This window comes from Patiria miniata, unplaced genomic scaffold (genome assembly GCF_015706575.1).
Source record: "Patiria miniata isolate m_02_andy unplaced genomic scaffold, ASM1570657v1 HiC_scaffold_25, whole genome shotgun sequence".
NCBI classification, from domain to species: domain Eukaryota; kingdom Metazoa; phylum Echinodermata; class Asteroidea; order Valvatida; family Asterinidae; genus Patiria; species Patiria miniata.
The window spans coordinates 6,365,331-6,385,419 of NW_024037064.1; the positions used below are offsets into that span (position 1 = coordinate 6,365,331).

At 36.8% G+C, this 20,089-nt stretch overlaps 1 protein-coding gene across 1 annotated transcript; it reads left to right on the forward strand.

The window, feature by feature from the left end:
• Nucleotides 1-4,019: 4,019 nt before the first annotated feature.
• LOC119733232 (E3 ubiquitin-protein ligase TRIM56-like) lies at nt 4,020-9,850 on the forward strand. Its single transcript, XM_038206819.1, has 2 exons — nt 4,020-5,190; nt 9,106-9,850. Exons 1-2 carry the CDS (start codon nt 4,104-4,106, stop codon nt 9,753-9,755), a joined length of 1,737 nt encoding a protein of 578 aa, XP_038062747.1. The 5' UTR covers nt 4,020-4,103; the 3' UTR covers nt 9,756-9,850.
• The last annotated feature ends 10,239 nt before the right edge of the window (nt 9,851-20,089 follow it).

Genomic DNA, 20,089 nt, shown 5'->3' on the forward strand with positions numbered 1-20,089 from the left:
CGATTTCAGGGCAAATTTTGACAAAATAGTTTGCGCTATATCTTTTGAACTAAATAGAGTATCGTGTTCGTTTTTTCGTGAGGTTGTAGACTATGCCGTGAGAAACATTTCTTGTTCCCAAACACAAAACCGCCTGACCTTCACTTCCGGTATTACCGGAAGTGCAATGAAAACTGAATGTAATTCAAAAGCGGAAGCATTTTACAACACACATATACATGTAAATTATGAAATTGTTTAGTGAGGAATGCCAGACAAAAAAAACTCAATTAACTATTGAGTCAATTCTAACACAGGAGTCTGTGACTCCAGTATTTGGTGCCCTGAACGTGAACTAGGGATACCTATAGATACCGTTGAATTGGCACTCCACAGAACCAAATTGTTTGCTCAGTCAGGCGGAAATCACTAGAGCAGGAAACAAACTCTCTTTTTTCAACCTAACTTTTCACTCTCAAGGAGTGATTAAAATCAAAGGTGTTATGTGCAAAGTTTGTTCCTCAGAATTTATTCTTTCATGTGATACCAAAATCAAAACTGTATGCGCAAAAACAAGAAAGTTTTAATCTCTGTTTTTATCTGGGGCCTTTTTATCAAACTGCAAGCCATTTCACCGCACGAGCAAAGGCACTCCATACCTCAAATTGAACTCTGAAGCAGGTCACTCAAGTTTTGTAAAGGGACCAATTTGAATACACCACAATGGATTGAAAAACTCTTTTTCAGTTGGTTGATGAGGTATGCATGGGTGCGGCAAACATACCAGCAATGCCAGCTTGGTGTAAAGCAGTGAATATCTGTGTTGAGGGTGTTTAGTGTGTTATTTCCTCGTCCACTACATAGTCGCCTATGGTAAGGAAGGGTGAAATCAGAGTGAACAACTTGACTTGGAGGAATTTGTTGGAATTTTAAAGGAAATATCTGCAGTTGTGAGGTGAGGTGAGCTGATTATATTAACTGATATTTATTGAATGAGTAGCCTCAAGACCAGAGGAATTGCAGTTTGCTTTAGACTGCTGACTGTGCAGTAGTTGTTTCTACAAAGTAATTTGATTCATGGGGAAACTTACTGATCTCAAATATTTGAGTTCCAATCCATATGTGCAAAAATCAAGTTGAAAGGCAAGTATGATCTGTTCGTTCAAAAATTAAATACCATCCATTTTTCAAAGTTTTTTACACTATTATATAATCAATTTTCGTTTAAAAATTAAATCAGCCCCCATCTTGAGTGTGACATCTGCCTGGACAGATACACTCAGCCAATGGTGCTGGATAACCAGCACAGTATGCCTGGAGAAATTACTAAAAATATATGCATTAGTAAACAATTGTAGTTTCAATGCACTGTTTGAGTGTTTCAACATTATGTTGGTCCCCTCCTCTAAAACTCTGCACTTTCACACTCCCACAAAGGTTTGTCTAGATTGAGGACTTCCCGTTGTCTTTCTACGAAAGCCCATTAGCGCCACTGCAAGTATATATGTTGCGGATTATTTAATTTGTTATTACGGATTATTAATTTGTTATTACGGATTACTAATTCGTTATAACAGATTATTAATTTGTTATTACGGATTACTAATTCGTAATAACGGATTGTTAATTCGTTATTACGGATTATTAATTCGTTATTACGGATTACTAATTCGTTATAATGGATTATTTAATTCGTTATTACGGATTATTAATTCGTTATTACGGATTATTAATTTGTTATTACGGATTACTAATTCGTTATTACGGATAATTTAATTCGTTATTACGGATTATTTAATTCGTTATTACAGATTATAAATTCGTTATTACGAATTATTAATTCGTTATTACGGATTACTAATTCGTAATAATGGATTATTTAATAATAATCGTAATAACGAAATAATAATCCGTAATAACGAATTAGTAATCCGTTATAACGAATTAGTTATCCGTAGAAACGAATTAAATAATCCGTAATAACGAAATAATAATCCGTAATAACGAATTAGTAATCCGTTATAACGAATTAGTTATCCGTAGAAACGAATTAAATAATCCGTAATAACGAATTAATAATCCGTAATAACGAATAAATAATCCGTAATAACGAATTAATAATCCGTAATAACGAATTAATAATCCGTAATAACGAATTACATAATCTGTAACATATATACTTGCAGTGGCGCTAATGGGCTTTCGTATCTTTCTGATGGCTTTTGTTTGGGTAACTTTTGGCAACTTCTCTCATTGAGTGGTCGGGCACAATCCGACCAGTCTCTGTTTTTGTTCTGATAAATCTTTCTTTTTTATTCCGGACAATACTTCTCCGCGGCTTTTCTCCTAAACGGTTCATGATATGAACTTATAACTTTCAATATATATCGACCCTCATCCCAAGTGGTGCATATTACTCTGACGTCATGATGACGTCATCGGGTGTCAAATTACAAGGGATTTCAGCTGCAAAAGTGATCAATTACTTTCACCTATTACTCTTGAACAAAATAATCGATGAGGTTTGTATTCCATAATCGGATAGACCATGAATTGATCAGCATTTTTTTGTCGTAAACTCGCTTGACCTTTACTTCTGGTTCTACCGGAAGGTCAAAGTTATGTGAATTTAAAATGAAAACTTTAGTCTGAAATCAAAACAAAGCAGAATTTCTTCCAAACGGTTTACGGTATGACCCAGAAACCTAATGTGAACTTGTACCATGCTACGAAGATGTTTTAAATTTTGTTACGTCACCATGACGTCATCAGGGATCAAATTACAAGCGATTTCAGGGCAAATTTTGACAAAATAGTTTGCGCTATATCTTTTGAACTAAATAGAGTATCGTGTTCGTTTTTTCGTGAGGTTGTAGACTATGCCGTGAGAAACATTTCTTGTTCCCAAACACAAAACCGCCTGACCTTCACTTCCGGTATTACCGGAAGTGCAATGAAAACTGAATGTAATTCAAAAGCGGAAGCATTTTACAACACACATATACATGTAAATTATGAAATTGTTTAGTGAGGAATGCCAGACAAAAAAAAATGTGATGACGTCATCTTTTGAAAGGGCGCCCCCTAGCGACACATAATACAGTGTTTGCTCTTTCTAATTTAAAAACCATCCGTTCAAATCTTACCAAATCGCGCCTTGATATTCTTTGATTAACCAAAAATAACTTGGCAAGGTTTCAAATTCATGACGTCATCAGAACGAAAGTTACTTCTGTGAGAATTTGAAAACGACCATAAGTTCTAAAATCCGATTCATGTTGTATATCTTCGTAGCCCAAGTTACGATATCCTTTACAATGTTCAGTTTTTGCTGCCAAATACTGTGACGTCATCAAACCGGAAGTTAGTTGTTATGAATAAATACACGTATATTTTCCATACTTTCATACGTCATCAAACTTCACAATGAACATTTATCCACTCCGAACTAAATCAGTATTCACTTCCTGTTTTTGAATAATGACGTCATCAAGCCAGAAATAACTTGTGTACATTGAATGTTTACTGAATTTTACCACAAAATAATTGATTGTACCTGACAGGATTTAATTTCGTGATCCTTTGTTCTTACATAAACATATTCATAACTTAACACGGCAGTGTTTATTGAAAAAAAATGTCTGCCCGACCACTCCAGTGCATTTGTAACAACAAACGCGAACCACTTTGTCTTCAATTGATTTGGTTGAAATTAAAAAAAAGGTAAAAAAGAGTGTCAGTTATTTTGAATGAGGTTAAATGCTAGCTTACCGGTACAAGTGTAGGAATCACAATTTGCCTTAAACAATGTTCCAACAAAACCTATATTTAATAACAAAACTTGCATGTATATTTAGTAATGACCAGATCAGGGCACAAGCTACCGTACACGTACCAGAGCTCTTCAAAACATCAGAGCTCTTCAAAATTTGACAGGAATTTAAAAAAAAATGATGTCTTGTTCAGAAGTGGATACATGTAAATACAAAATAACAGATGAAAATAAAATTTTGGGGTTTTTTTGCCCGGATGAACTCACACAGACAGTACAGTATTAAAGAAGTTACATCTCTGTATTATAACCATTTCAATTTCTTTTTAAATACTCTTTGTATACAGATAAAATGGCTACAGCTCTAAAAAACATCGGTCCCCATCTTGAATGCGACATATGCGCAGACAAATATAAACAGCCCAAGGTGCTGGATTGCATGCATAGCTTCTGCCAGAAATGTCTGGAGAAATACTACACCAGCAGGTATGCAGGTCAACAAACAATTCCTTGCCCTGTTTGTCGACGGGAGACAGCACTTCCAGAGACACACATTCAAGGCCTGAAAACAAATTTCCATTTGATGGGAATAGTTGAGGAGGTCTCACTCCAAGAAAAGGTGGTTAGTTCAGTGAAAAAAACGCCCGAAGAAGATGAGTCTAAATGCCAGAAACACATGGGGGAAGTGAAATGGTTTTATTGTGAGACATGTGAAGAGTTAATCTGCCGAGTTTGTACTGTAGTAAGCCACTGTAAACCAAAGCATCACTACATTGAGTCTGGAGAGGCTTCTCGCAAATACAAACAGTCACTGAAAGATATGTTTCCAGATTTCACGAAAGACATCAAAAGACTTGAACAATCTGTGGCCACTTCATCACAAGCTAAGCAGAAGTTTACACAGAACGTCACAAAGACTGTGAAAGCTGTGCAAGACAAAGCGGATAAAAAGAGAGCTGAGATAACAACTCAAGAGACTAAGATGATTGCAGAAATCAAACAACTCCAGCAGGATCGCAACAGAACATATGATGAGCATCAGTCAACACTGACAATGATGCTAGAAAGTAAAAAACATTTGCTAGGGAGATCCCAGGATATCATTAACACTGCATCAGACAGTGACTTTCTGTCCCTATACCCTATCGTCAGCAAAGACTTGAAATCACTCAAGAGTCAAAATCCTCCCCAGATTGATCCCAAGCTTTCATATCTGAGCTTCACCCCGGGTCAGAGGATTTGTGACATCAATCTGGGCAAGCTGGAGTTAAGACAGTGGGAGATGTGTCGTGAGTTTGGTACAGAGGGACGTGGTCCAGGAGAGTTCAATTGGGCTCAAAGTGTTACTGCTACTCAACCTGGTGAGATTGCTGTGGCAGACTGTTTCAACAACCGAGTGGTCATCTGCAGCAATGAGGGACAACACAAGGGAACCATTCGCGTACAAGGTAAGTTTCTTTCATGTACATGTTCATCAACACAAACGTTCATAATTGTGTGGAAATTATAAGTCAGTCTTCCATGTGCACATGCAGATCTGACAACTGAGAATGAAAAAACAATAAACTACTGGCAAGGAATTGATGTGCTGACAGTGCTCTCTGACAAATTTGATTTTATTCTCCCGACAAAACTTCAATATTTTTTCTTTACGTGTAGGCCTATGTTTAAAAAAAATCACACTCTGACACACACACATACACAAAAAACTACAACAAACCTTCTATTTATTTCATTACTGATTTCAGTTTATTTGGAAGAAAAACTGTTTTTATTTTGGGGTCTGTAACCTTTAGAAAAGTGTGAAGTTGCTTTGCAAACAAACTTATATGCCGTGTGAGTAGAATGTTCTACCCAGTAAACAAAACACCGGAAAAGAACCTTGTTACGTGCGGGGAATGCACGGCAGAAAGAAATAAGTACCGGTAATAAAAACGGGAATCATGACTTTTGAATCAAAGGCAAAAATGAGACCACTATATGATTAACAAAATTTAATTAATTCTCCCAAATTAATTAACAGGACAGTGGGTGATACAAACATTCTCAGTTAGTCTTCAACTTTAAAACGTCATGCAAGAACCTCCAAGCATTAGACACAGGCAAAGCAAAAATAAATTACAAAGAAATTAGCAAAGCAGCAATTTATACAAACAAGCAAAATACAGTAAAGAACAAGCCGGCAAAATAGAGTTAATAAGCAAAACACACAAAAAAGGCAAATTGTACTCGGCCGAATACAATTACCAAAGGAACCAGTAGCAGGAACAGGCCCCGCCAAGCCAGTGCCCACAACGGTATTAGGGCAGCCGTCGAACCAAGCATCTTCGCACCCAGCCGTAGATCAGCCAAACCACAGGTAAGTCAGCGTTGAGCACCGAGAATTCAGCCACATCAAGCAGGCCACGACAGTCCAGGTCTCCGTCCGGTAGTACCGTCAGCCTCGGCCACGATCCAGCGATGAGGGGTACGTAGATCGGAAGGACGGCGGGAGATGCTGGCTCAACGACGCGCTAATGAAAATCGCACATGGTTGTACATGGGCACCAACTGAGACCGAATAAAAGCCAGTCAGTGCTTATATAGGGTATTTACCCGCGCGTAGCCACCATAAGAAACATTCATTAAATACCGAAAATTTTAGTGCGGGAGCAACCGTACTAAAGGGTTACAGATTAAGTGGGTTCGTAACAACCTGTTTTGGGGAGAGAGTTTTTGGTGAATTTTTGGTTTGGTAGTTTTTAAACCAAATGTTCGCGTTTTTATAACGTGATTTTTATTAATCATAAACGGAAGTAATTCATTAGTGATCTACACGTTATTGTATCTTGTTATTTACCTAAGCATCTTACTGCTCTACATAACGTCAGTATTTAGCGTGTGTAAAAGGTTATTATATCGTTTTTTTAAAGACCAATAGATTTAGTTGTACAGTTACCAGATATAATTCATAAGTGATCTTAACGTTAGGCCAAATGGTCAGACCGAAGTTCCGGAATTGATGCTGCGACGCGTTTTTTGGGGGTTTTTGGTGGCTTTTTTTTTTTAAGCTTGAATTGTACAGACAAGGTGGGTACTATTTTGCTTTTTTGTGTCCTTATTATACATTGGTGTCCTCCATAATTTGCCTAAGTGCCCTTCATCATTTGCCTTGGTGCAATTTTCCCATTCCTTGGTGCTCCTTGTAACAAAAATTTGAGGAGGTGTGGCAATAGAGGGCACTGTTGTAGCTTCCGTGTTAATTTGAAAAAAAAAAAAGGTTGACGTGCATGATTAAAATCGACGCGCGCGCTGACCAGAGACCGAGTATTTTTTTTGTCCTTACTAAGCATCTTACTGCCCCACATAACGTAAGTATTTAGTGTGTGTAAAAGGTTGTTATGTCGTTTTTTAACTGAAGACCAATATATTAGGTTGTACAGTTACCAGTGATTCATTAGTGATCTTTACATTATTGTGTCTTGTTATTTACAATGTAGGCATCTTACTGCCCTACATAACGTAATCATCTAAGGCCTGTCTCAAAAAAAATGGTACAATCGGAAAAAAAATTAGTTAAATATGAAATTTCAAAATCCTAAGGCATAAGTCATTCTTACTTGGCATAATATTAAAGAACAAAGACTGGGCTTTCCAATAGTGTTTGTTTGATCTTATTTGTTTTGTCAATTCAGAGATATAATCAATTTAGTGCGATACACCAAAATCGATTTCAATGTGCCACTTTTATGCATGGGCAGAGTTGTTTCGAGTACTGTGCCATGCTGTCTTGAAGCTCACAAAAGATTGCAACTTGGCAAAAGAAACAAACTCGATTTTGTGATCCGCAGTAAACTGGAGTTATCTCTGGATTCACAATTTAAGCAAATGAAATGAAACAAAAAGTATTGGAAAGCCTGGTCTTTCTTTTTTCTTGAATGTGATGCTCAAAACGACTTACTTATGTTGAGATTTAATATTGAACAAAAAATTGTTTTCGATTGTACCATTTTTTTTAGACAGGCTGTAGTGTGTGTAAAAGGTTATTTTTTCGTTTTTTAAAGACCAATGGATTGTTTCACTTAAAGATATAGTCCATCATTTGTATTTTGTGCATTTTGTTTGTTTGAAGCAACAAAAGTGTTCAAAATCTGATGAAGGATACTGAACAACTAGCCTGATGAAGTTTCAGCTCAGCTTCAGCGGTATATTCCGAGAAAAACAGCATTCTAGGATCTCAATTCAAATCAAAAGTTGCTGAATCATGGTTTGGATTGGGCCTGAATTCAGCGTCCGAGACGCATTCTCACTGAGCCGAATGCAGCTATACGCGATGTCGTGCACTGATCCGACGAATTATAGCAACCGCGCGCACCTGTGCGTCGTGCCAATGCTTGCGCGCGCTTCGCCGAATAACAAAACGAACTACTAATTTAAATTTTCCTACGGTGCGTCTTAAGACGCACCGTTGGAAAGGCCTTCTTTCGTTGATTACTTCAAAATGACAGCTTGCCAGAAAGAATAATTTCACAGGGAGTTTAGTCCCCTTACTATCTTTCAACCAAGTACGTTTTTCAACAATAATTACGCCAGTTACTTTTCGGATGGCTGCAAATGATGGACTATAGCTTTAATTTACATGTTGACTCGAGGTGGGCGTTGTAAACCTTGGTGAAGCAATTGTGCCACTTTTTGGCCATGAACGATATGTTTTGCGAAATAGCGGTATGTTTTAGGATGTTTTTATGTAGAGAATGTTATAAAATTTAGCTATTCAATGTCTCAATGAAACAAATTTGCCAAAAAAAAAAACAAAGCAAATAAAAAAATGTTTACGTGCAAACTGTGAGTTTAACAATTATTTTAATAATAACCAATATTAATTGAGTTTCAGGAACCGTATCGCTGAACCTTGGTAATTGCTAACATACATGTAACTACATACAAGAACTGAGTTGTTATTAAACAGTTTTCAATTATTTGTTGTCTAAAAATGGGGTCTTTGTTGTTCAATGGTTCATTTGAAAATTGAGCAACCTTTTTATTGCGAAAGAAATGGCAACACGGTTAAATATAAGACTAATATATTTTGATGTTTGAACAATTAGAATAGCACAGAGAGCGCATTAACTTTATAAAAGACTTTGCAAAACTGTATCTCCAAGACGTTGCAGTTATTCACAATTATACATGTATGGTGGTTGAAGACTGCACAATGTTCATGTAGGCCTATTTATTCTACATGACCGGGTTTTAAGGCACACCATGTATTCATTGTTATAGGTAGGTTATCATAATAGGTATTTATATTTCATGAGGACTCAGAATAGTGACAGTGCATTTATATTCTGTGCATATGTTACATTTGAGTTATTCTTTACCCACAGGTCCACTGGCAGTTGCAGCCATCCACAATCCTGAGCAACGCTTGCTTGTGTTGGATGGAAGCAAGTATGTCAAGGTGTTCAACATGAAAGACAACACTCTTGTTATGCAGTTCCCAACGGTGCCCAAGCATCAGGTAGACAAGACAGAAATGGACCTACAGAGTCTAGCCATAAAAAATAGTACATGTACAATCGTAGTGGGTGATATCAAGAGAATGGTGTGGACTGAACACAGACCCACTGATGGTGAGATCCTACACACCATACCAGTGCAGACTCCACCTTACTACCTGGCTGTGGATGACGACACTGAAAGAGTTGTGGTCAGTGGATATAACACAGGGAAAGTAGACGTTAGTGATAGCAAAGGTAAAACAAATGCCACCATCCGGCCAACCATTAATGGTGAGCCAGTGGAGTACTGCCGTGGTGTATGCTGTGACAGCTCAGGCATCTACCTTGTAGTGTACCAAGGTGGTGATGATGACACTGGTCATATTCACCACTATGACCTAGATGGCAGGTTTCTTGATTGCCTAGCTCAGGGTCTGTATAACCAATGTGGAATCACGTTCACATCAGGTGGCCAGCTGGCAGTGGCTAACGGACACTCAATCCAGATGTATCACAAGGTGTGATGTAATCCAACATGACATTGACTAGCAATCATCATCATCCCAACAGCAAATGTTGAGGATGAAATTGCCCAGTCATTACATCACCATCACCACAAGCAACATTCCAAACTGCCAGATCCCTCTGATGTGAACCATTTTACCATACAAATTCTTAAATAAACAATGCATCAATTACATTATGTTACTATACAAAGTCTTATATAAACAGTGTATTGACTACAGTTACATTTGATTTGATTGGGGGACAATTTGTTTTAATTTTGATTAATTTGAAAGGAGAGGGGAGTTTAGTGGGTGTTGAGGTGTTTGAATGTAATGACCCCCGCCTCCTCAACCCAACACCCCTCCCTCACCCAGTACATGGATCACCATAAATCTATCTAATACTTACCAACTCTTTGTGATGTTTATGAAACCCCGGCTTCGTTGTGGCTTCAGCTTCATCTCTGGCACTAGATTCCTAAGAATCCTACCACATTCAAACTCAGTGAAAATACACCAACCATCCATTGGCCTTGTGTGACAGGATACGGTGTCTCTAAAGAAGAAAATGGACCAATAGTGTACTGGAGTTACATCAGGGGACAAAAATCATGCAGCCTGGGGCCAAAGCCAGGGACGAAGCCAAGATTTCATAAACACAATTGAGATTGTTAAATTGTTCCTGGTGGAACTTGCTGTATATATATTCTGCTATCTTTCATAACAAAGACTTGAGAAATGTTTAGGATCATTTCGTTCTTGAGATGCAACATTCTTAAAATTTATTTTGAGTAATTACAACTTTACAAATGCATTACTCAGTTCAATTTGGTGTTAGGATTAGTGTTCAAGATAAGCCTTTATTCACTCAGTTAAATTTTTGTTCCTTTTCTTTGCTGTTGGCATCTGCCTATTTAATAAATAACACACTACTCTTCCAAGTAAATTGACTTGTCCAAATGTATCCTAAAGATTAGTGACAAAGCTCATTCTATTAATGTGGTTTCAGATCTTCATTCACAGAATGGAGAATTGTGTTGACATTGTTAATGAGGTTTATATCTTGACCTCATCATGGGCTCTGCAATCTGCATAGTAGAAGCCAAAGCTGGAGACAAAGCCAAGATTACGTAAACTCCCTGAGATTCTGAAATGTTTTCCTAATGAAATCTACATGTACGTGTAGTCCATTATATATTGTACTTTTGACAATAGAAATTTTGAGACAGTTTTACAACCACTTCATCCTTGAGATGTAACCATACTACAAGTATTTTGTGAAATAGTATTGTTTGAATTCATTTTAAGCATACGCATCACCATGATAGTTAGTACTCAGATTACTCTTCAATGTAAGCCTTTATTTACTCAGTTTTGACATTACTTTTTGCAGTTTCTGTTTACGCATTTGAATTAACGATACGCTTACATGTAAATTGAAGATAATTTACTTATTGAAATGTTTGCTAAAGATGAGTGAAAATTAAGTTGCTTTCCTGTCTCAATTCACAGAATTAAGACTCATTTTTATAAGAATTTTTTTATCTTGATTTGAAATTTTGTTGACATTTTTTCTCAGACTGTCAAATATCCCTTCAGTTTGAATGCTTAAAAATCAATTCGACTCATGCTGAATTTCAGAAAGCTATACGGCCTCAGTTGCCTTGATTTTGGCCTGACTGCCACCTTAAAAAGGTCCCCACAAATAGCGAAATTCTATTCCCGGTTTTTTCCTTACAAACCAAAAAGATTTCCTCGTCTTTTCAAGAATTTAATTTCAAACCTCTGTTTTCATTGTTTATTTGGTTGCAGTTTCAAAATGAAAAAAAAATCATCACTTCAGTTTGCGTTTCAGCCAAAAATTATGAATTTTTTTTGCAAACTATCAATCTTATTGTAAAAATTAAATGTTCAAGAAGACTTTTAAGTGTTTAACAATTCACCACTGTATAGATCTTAGTAGTCCCAACAAGACTTTGTAAACTCCCTTTATGTATATTCTTCAATTTGTTCCTAATAGAACATACATCTGCTCACTGTATACTGTGCGATCTCTACATGACATTTTCTGATAATGGAAATTACAGCCTGTAGAATATCAATTATTCTGTATTTCTGTTAACTTCACTTTAAAAGCCAGGTGAGATCATTTGCAATTACTCAGATAAACACATAAAGATTTAATGACGGAAACCTCAAAGTGAAGATTGGACTGGTAACAAATACCCTGTGAAATAATTGCACCTGAAATGGTATTGTCAGAAAACAACATTGAAGGTGGTTTCAAAATGGGGTGCTTACAGAATCCAGTTACGAGATGCAAAGACTTGTGCATTATGTTTTCTCTGTTTTCTCCAAAATGTATAGTAGCCACTCAGCTAAGACTTGAACAGAATGCTTATTATGCAACCTACTAAAAATATTGGGCACTTTTGTTGCTTTGGAAAAAAATCTTGCAAAAAGCAAATGATCCTATGCACAATGTACCTTTAAGCATACACATGACTATGAAAGTTGATTATTTCTTTGAAGGTTAAACATTCTTTAAGTGTGAAGGTTGCCAATCATTTTAACAAATGTTCAAATAAATGGTATGGAATTTCAGGATGCTATGGCCTCCGTTGCCTTGCTTTTTGCCTGACTGCCTCCTTGAAATTTCCTTGCATTTTCAAGAATTAAATTCCAGACCTCTGTTTTCATTGTTGTACCTATTTGGTTGCCATTTCAACTTGAAATTAATGAAAACAATTATCCCCGTCACTGCAGTTTCGAGTTTCAACAAAGAATTATTAATTTTCATGAGACTTTTCAAACTCTACTGTAATAAATCTATTCAAATTTACTGGTAAATTATGAGGTTTTGAAATGAGCAGAAATAAATGCATTCATCCTTTTTAGTCACTGGGATAAGGACATTTATTAGCAACATTTTGTGACTAATCTTTTAAATATTACTTTGTTGAACTTAACCTTAGGACATCTGAAACTTTGACTTGCACAGCTGGTATTTGTGCCTTCCAGCTCAAACAACTGTAATTTCTGATGCTAAATTTGTGGAAACAGATAAAATAATGTTTTGGGCCACTGCTCTCACCAAAAATGGCTTCATCGTGACCTGTTTTCTCTTTTTACCATCTTGATAGGATGGGTGAACAAGGACAAACATGATGTCCTAATTGTATCCACATTCGTAGCTTCTGAAGGCATATTGCTAAGTTTAAGGACACCCACAAAACTCTGTGACTTTACCCTATTTGGGGACACTTGTAATGAGTTCAAAACACATACACGTGTAGTTATTCTTTATTCTAAACATGCCAGCTAGCTTGGTGAACAAAGTGGATTTTCATGAGTCTTGCGGGAAAGGGGTCCAGAAGTAGGCTTGCGACGATGGCTTCTCTCTATTAAAGTGAAGCCCTTTTCACACTATACATATCTCGGGGTTGACGTACATAGGGTTGAAAACATGTATCGTTTCACTCTTAAAGAATTTCAACCATGTGTCAACCCCGAGATTGATTTCGCCCCGGGTTGAACTCAACTCTGCTCCAGACCAGGGTTGAGATTTTCAACCCAGGTTGAAATTCTGGCCAGGGTTCAAAACAGTAGTACCTGAGCATGACAAGCTTGATTTGCATGAAACAAGTGTGAAATGATGTGGGGTTGAACACGGGGTTGAAATAAAAAACTCAACCCAGGGCGGCACTGGGTTCACCCAGGGTTGAGTTCAACCCAGGTTGAGAGGCTCTAGTGTGAAAAGGGCTGAAAAGTTGGTTCTAGTTGCCCCATCTCCCCTCCCTCTAAGAAAGTCTACCCCCCCCCTCCCCATGAATGGGGCAACTTAATAAATGATCACGTTGGGCTTACCGAGAAGTGACTGCTTGTAGTGACGGCCATCCCACACGGTTGCATCCTTTCCACACGACCGCCATACAGGACTGCTTTGGCTGATTCCCAATTTTCAGGGGTCAAATAACATCATTCAAAGTCTGTTGGTAACAAAATCAGAGTCTATAATACTTCGGCATGAAATAGTGCAAGGATGGATGATCAAGTCAAATGGAAAATTTGTCAGTGAAATAAATGTTTTTACTCTTTTTTTTTCAGTTTGAAGTCGATTATTAGCTTCATGAATGACTGCTGCATGGTATTTGGTATGGATTATGGAATTTGAGTTGGGATAATCAGCCTGAAACATTACTGGAAAAACTGAAACTACCCTTACCCCCTTTCAAAAATGTGTTTTCTAGATGTTTCAGACCAAATTCAACATTTTTAAATTTGTCTCATTTAAAAAAAAAAAACTCTGAATTCAGGTTAAAACCTAAAAAGTGGCATCTCTAGATTAATAGAGGGAAAATGGAATATTTTGGAATACACTGGAATACAATATACGGTCCTGGATTTTCGGCCTCTTACAATCTAGATTTTTTAACGTACATGTAGTTGTGCCTCCAGCTCTAATTGCAATAAGCATTGGAGCTGGAGTTACTAACAGTGAAACGCCGCTATAACAAACATGGTGGAGTCAACAGACAGTATTCGTTATAGTGGTTGTTCGTTATAGCATGGTTATATTGACTTTGCATTAACTATAATAAAATTTACTATTTTGGGAGCCCATGGGGATTATTTGTTATAGTCAAATAATGTTTGTTATGGTGGTGTTCGTTATACAATGCCACGTTCAAGGCTAATACTATACATTTGTTTATAGTGGCGTTTCACTGCATGAGATATGGATTAAATAATCTTGGTTGGGATAATAAAGGGAAAATAGACCATTTTTGCAACACTGGGGATACACGGTCCCGGATTTTGGGGCTTCTTACGATCTAGTTTTTTTTTTACGTAGTTCTGCCTCCAGCTCTAATTTAATGCGATAAATAAGCATTGGAGCTGGAGTTACTCAAGTTAACTCGAGCTATATGCAACCAAATAAAAACAAGTCAGGTGTGTTTACAAACACAAATGCCCCGCAACCGTGACTGTTCCCATGACATAACACCACTCTTTTAACATCAACTTACATGTACCTTGGTCACATGGAATGTTCATTGACAGCATTAGTGTCTTCTGTAGGTTTTATATGAATTAATCCCTAATCCCTATGATCTCAGAATAAATACAAGATTTCGATTGTTTTAGCCACTGTGACCTTGACCCTTGACCTTTTGGCCCCAAATGCAAAAGGCTTCTTAGGATTACCAAGGACAATCCACAAACCAAATTTGAAGTTCATATGTAAAGTATTTCTCAAGTTATCGCGCTGACAAGATTTCTATTGTTTCAGCCACTGTGACCTTGACCCTTGACCTTTCGGCCCCAAATGCAATAGGCTTCTTAGGATTACCAAGAACAATACACAAACCAAATTTGAAATTCATATGTAAAGTATTTCTCAAGTTATCGCGCTGACAAAATTTCTTTTGTTTTAGCCACTGTGACCTTGACCCTTGACCTTTCGGCCCCAAATGCAATAGGCTTCTTAGGATTGCCAAGGACAATCCACAAACCAAATTTGAAGTTCATATGTAAAGTATATCTCAAGTTATCACGCTGACAAAATTTCTTTTGTTTTAGCCACTGTGACCTTGACCCTTGACCTTTCGGCCCCAAATGCAAAAGGCTTCTCAGGATTGCCAAGGACAATCCACAAACCAAATTTGAAGTTCATATGTAAAGTATATCTCAAGTTATCACGCTGACAAAATTTCTATTGTTTCAGCCACTGTGACCTTGACCCTTGACCTTTCGGCCCCAAATGCAATAGGCCTCTTAGGATTACCAAGAACAATACACAGACCAAATTTGAAGTTCATATGTTAAGTATTTCTCAAGTTATCGTGCTGACAAGATTTGTCCGGACACACACACCCACACACCCATACTTGTAATGACCTGCAAACGTGGACTTTCATGTTTTACCATACAAACGAGGACTGCAGTATTTTAAGGGCTACTTACGCTGTGTTGGCAGAAAATTAAAGTTTTAACCGCGGACGTCTTAAAAATGGGCGGTAACAGGTTACTGAAGCTTTCTGGCTTCACGAAGTTTTCACATTCAAACCGTGGACGTACACAAGACGTCCACGCTGGTATAGTCAATTAATAGGTCCACGCTTGCATGTCCATTACAGGAGTATAATGAACACAAGACGTCCACGGTGGTATTGTCGATTAATAGGTCCACGCTTGCATGTCCATTACTCACATGAGTATAACGAACACAAGACGTCCACGGTGGTATAGTCGATTATTAACACCCTTCGGTTTTACGGTCCCCGTTGATGGAATGCCATCCCTGTTGACGTAAGAACGAAGTCGTCTGTGGGTCGATTTAAGACTTCTTACAAAAGAGTCCTCCTCTCCCATTATGTAACATAGCTTTAGTCCTCTCCTTATTTATTTACGTTTTTATTCGTCATCAGTTATTAAATTCTTTCTTTTTATTATTTTGCCTTCAGCTCTTCTCCTGTCTTTTTTTGGTGTAGTCTGTCCCGTCCTTGTTTCGTTTTGTAGCTGTTGATGTTGTTGTCTGAATGGGCTGTTTATTACAAGCCTCGGCTTATTAACAGCCCCATGCTCTTTCTTTTCTCTTGTACATATATCCTTTTCTTTCATTTGATTATTAGTTCCAAGCGTTCACTTTTTTGTTTATTATTTAGTATAATACATGTATAGTTACTTTGTTATTTTCCTGTGTACACATTTTCTTTAATTATCGATTCGTTTTCCAAAAAGAGTATGGAATAAATGTCTTATTGAATTGAATTGAATTGAATAAGTCCACGCTTGCATGTCCATTACATGAGTATAGCGAACACAAGACGTCCACGGTGGTATAGTCGATTATTAACACCCTTCGGTTTTACTGTCACCGTTGATGGAATGCCATCCCTGTTCACTAAGAACGAAGTCGTCTGTGGGTCGATTTAAGACTTCTTACAAAAGAGTCCTCCTCTCCCATTATGTAACATAGCTTTAGTCCTCTCCTTATTTATTTACGTTTTTATTCGTCATCAGTTATTAAATTCTTTCTTTTTATTATTTTGCCTTCAGCTCTTCTCCTGTCTTTTTTTGTGTAGTCTGTCCCGTCCTTGTTTCGTTTTGTAGCTGTTGATGTTGTTGCTGTTGTTGTCTGAATGGGCTGTTTATTACAAGCCTCGGCTTATTAACAGCCCCATGCTCGTTCTTTTCTCTTGTACATATATCCTTTTCTTTAATTTGATTATTAGTTCCAAGCGTTCACTTTTTTGGTTTATTATTTAATATAATACATGTATAGTTACTTTGTTATTTTCCTGTGTACAGATTTTCTTAAATTATCAATGCGTTTTCCAAAAAGAGTATGGAATAAATGTCTTATTGAATTGAATTGAATAAGTCCACGCTTGCATGTCCATTACATGAGTATAACGAACACAAGACGTCCACAGTGATATAGTCGATTAATAGTAGGTCCACGCTTGCATGTCCATTACATGAGTATAACTAACACAAGACGTCCACGGTGGTATAGTCGATTAATAGTAGGTCCACGCTTGCATGTCCATTACATGAGTATAACGAACACAAGACGTCCACGGTGGTATAGTCGATTAATAAGTCCACGCTTGCATGTCCATTACAGCATAGAGCACGGAACAGACAGGAGTATAACGAACACAAGACGTCCACGGTGGTATAGTCGATTAATAAGTCCACGCTTGCATGTCCATTACAGCATAGAGCAAGGAACAGACAGGAGTATAACGAACACAAGACGTCCACGGTGGTATAATCAATTAATAGCCCCACGCTTGCATGTCCATTACAGGAGACATCTAGTATAAGGTATACAAGATGTAAATAAGATTTGTAATTAAGATTTGAAATTTTCCAAATGTCATTTGTTGGTGTTTTCTAAGGTCATTCACAGCCATAAAAGAAACGGAAAAGAAAAGAGAAAAAGTATATACAAAGTCACATATATAGATTGAACTCAACAAATTAACTGAAACATTTATTTCTGCAAACAATGTTAATTATCAAAGATAGATGCCAACTTGGAACAAGATAATTATTAAAAACCAACGACAAAAATACAGAGTTCCAACTCTAGTCTTCTGTTCTAGGGGTCACAATGAGCACTCTCTGGGCTTTGAAAAACTTGCCATACACAAGTCTTGTACATTCTAATCTCTTGTGAAGTGTTGATTTTTTTTAAATGTATGTAAGAGGACATAACAATTTCAAATACCACATTTGCAGTTTGTATTTGTGTTCACCTCTGCCAAAACTATTTATTTTACTGTTCCGGGAGTTGTTCTATCATGTGCGCATAACGATTATCATTACATGTATTCTATGCAATAAGTGTACACTAGAAAAATAATAGATGAAAATACTTTACTTAAGTTAAGTCAACAATATTAGTGATACGGTTATCTGTGTTCAGTCATAAGGTGGCAAAATGACCAAGACAAGACCTACTGTATGTGGGTTTTTTTCCTCAAACTATTTGAAACCCCCCCCACCAGTTGCAAACATGAACTGTGAAAATTGGGACCAATCTACACTTTCTGAATGTATTTCATCTCTTGCGAACTGCCTATCAACCTCTATAAGATTATATAACTTGTTTGAATAAACAACTCAAAGGAACAATTGAGCTTTATTATAAAACTGGAAACTCTGTAGGCCTCAGAAATTGAAAAAAAAATTCCTTTCAACTTCTACATGTATATGATCACTGATATTGTTAAAGTGAATAAATGAAATGGAAATTAAAATTTTAATTTCAACGAGAAATTAAATTTCAGATTTTAACTAAATGACAAGCAAATTGCTATAATTGTATAGTGCACGAGTCTTAAGTATACACTTCTTATAAACCATGTGTTCTATTGATTACACAATGCAAATATTATAGGTAATGAGTGAACACTAGAAAATAAGTCAAAAATACTTTACTTATTAGAAGTAGTTTTCTGTGATAAGTTATTATGTGGCAAAATGCCCAAGACAAGAACTACTAGATATGTGCTTTGGCAAGCTGTGCCCCCCCCCACCAACTACAAATTAAATTTCAGATTTCAACTTAATGGCAAGCAAGTCGCTATAATGGACCGATCCGGCCTATCAATCAAACTTTGCGCGTTCACTCCATTTGACAAATCACAGCCATGATTGCGCAATGAAAAGTTGGACATGCATGTGCGTATATTTGGCACGCGCGGCAAAATTGTGCAGAATGGCATTGGAAAGGCTAGTACGCGTGTTATCCTCACAAACCTGTACGCAGTGGGCGTAGCTTAGTGGAAAGCTGGAATGGTCCATTGTATAGTACACAAGTCTTAAGTATACACTTCTTATAAACCATGTGTTCTATTGATTACACAATGCAAATATTATATGTAATGAGTGAACATTAGAAAATAACAGTCAAAAATACTTTACTTAAGTACATGTACAGTTTTCTGTGGCTTGTCTATGGCTGGGTGTAACACACTTGTCTATGTGAAGTGGCTGTAGCCGCTTCCATGGACACCTGTACTTACAAGCCGTAGCCATGTCCAACATGGATGCGGTATCACCTGAACGCAGTGCTGAACCATAAAGCAATATATAAAGATTTCTATCATAATTTACACAGAGTTATAATGCTCGTTTTATATATTTTAATCTGTTTGGAGAGTAAACAATATATATTATTAAATATATAAAGTGTTGGATTTAAAGTTTTATGTACATGTACGCTGTTAAATAATATATGTTTAATAATGTTTAAATAACAGTAGAAAAATACTTTACTTAAGTACATGTACAGTTTTCTGTGATAAGTTATTATGTGGCAAAATGCCCAAGACAAGAACTACTAGATATGTGCTTTGGCAAGCTGTGCCGTGCCCCCCCCCCCCCCCCCCACCAGTTACAAAATTGTACTGTGACGATTGGGACCAATCTACACTCTATCTGAATGTATGTCATCTCTTAAAAATTGACTATGAATTTCGAAAAGATTAATCATTTTGTTTGAATAAACAAATACAAGAAAACTCTAAGCTTTACGTGTCAAACATTCTTCTTTCGTACTTTTTTTTTCTTTAGATGTCAGAAATTGAAGTTAACTTCCTTTCAACTTCTTTATGATCACTACTTTTGTTAAAATAAATAAATAAAATGAAAATTTAAACTTAAGTATCAACTACAAATTAAATTTGTGTACGCAGTGTCAAACATTCTTCTTTCGTACTTTTTGTTGTTGTAGATGTCAGAAATTGATGTTAACTTCCTTTCAACTTCTACATGTATATATAAACCACTACTTTTGGTAAAAAAAAAAGAATAAAATGAAAATTTAAACTTAA

Excerpts from the sequence above, each read along its gene's own strand:
- LOC119733232 (XM_038206819.1), top strand. The coding sequence starts at position 4,104 with ATGGCTACAGCTCTAAAAAACATCGGTCCCCATCTTGAATGCGACATA. Across the intron at positions 5,191-9,105 it reads ACAACACAAGGGAACCATTC|CTTTACCCACAGGTCCACTG; the intron begins GCGTACAAGGTA and ends ATTTGAGTTATT.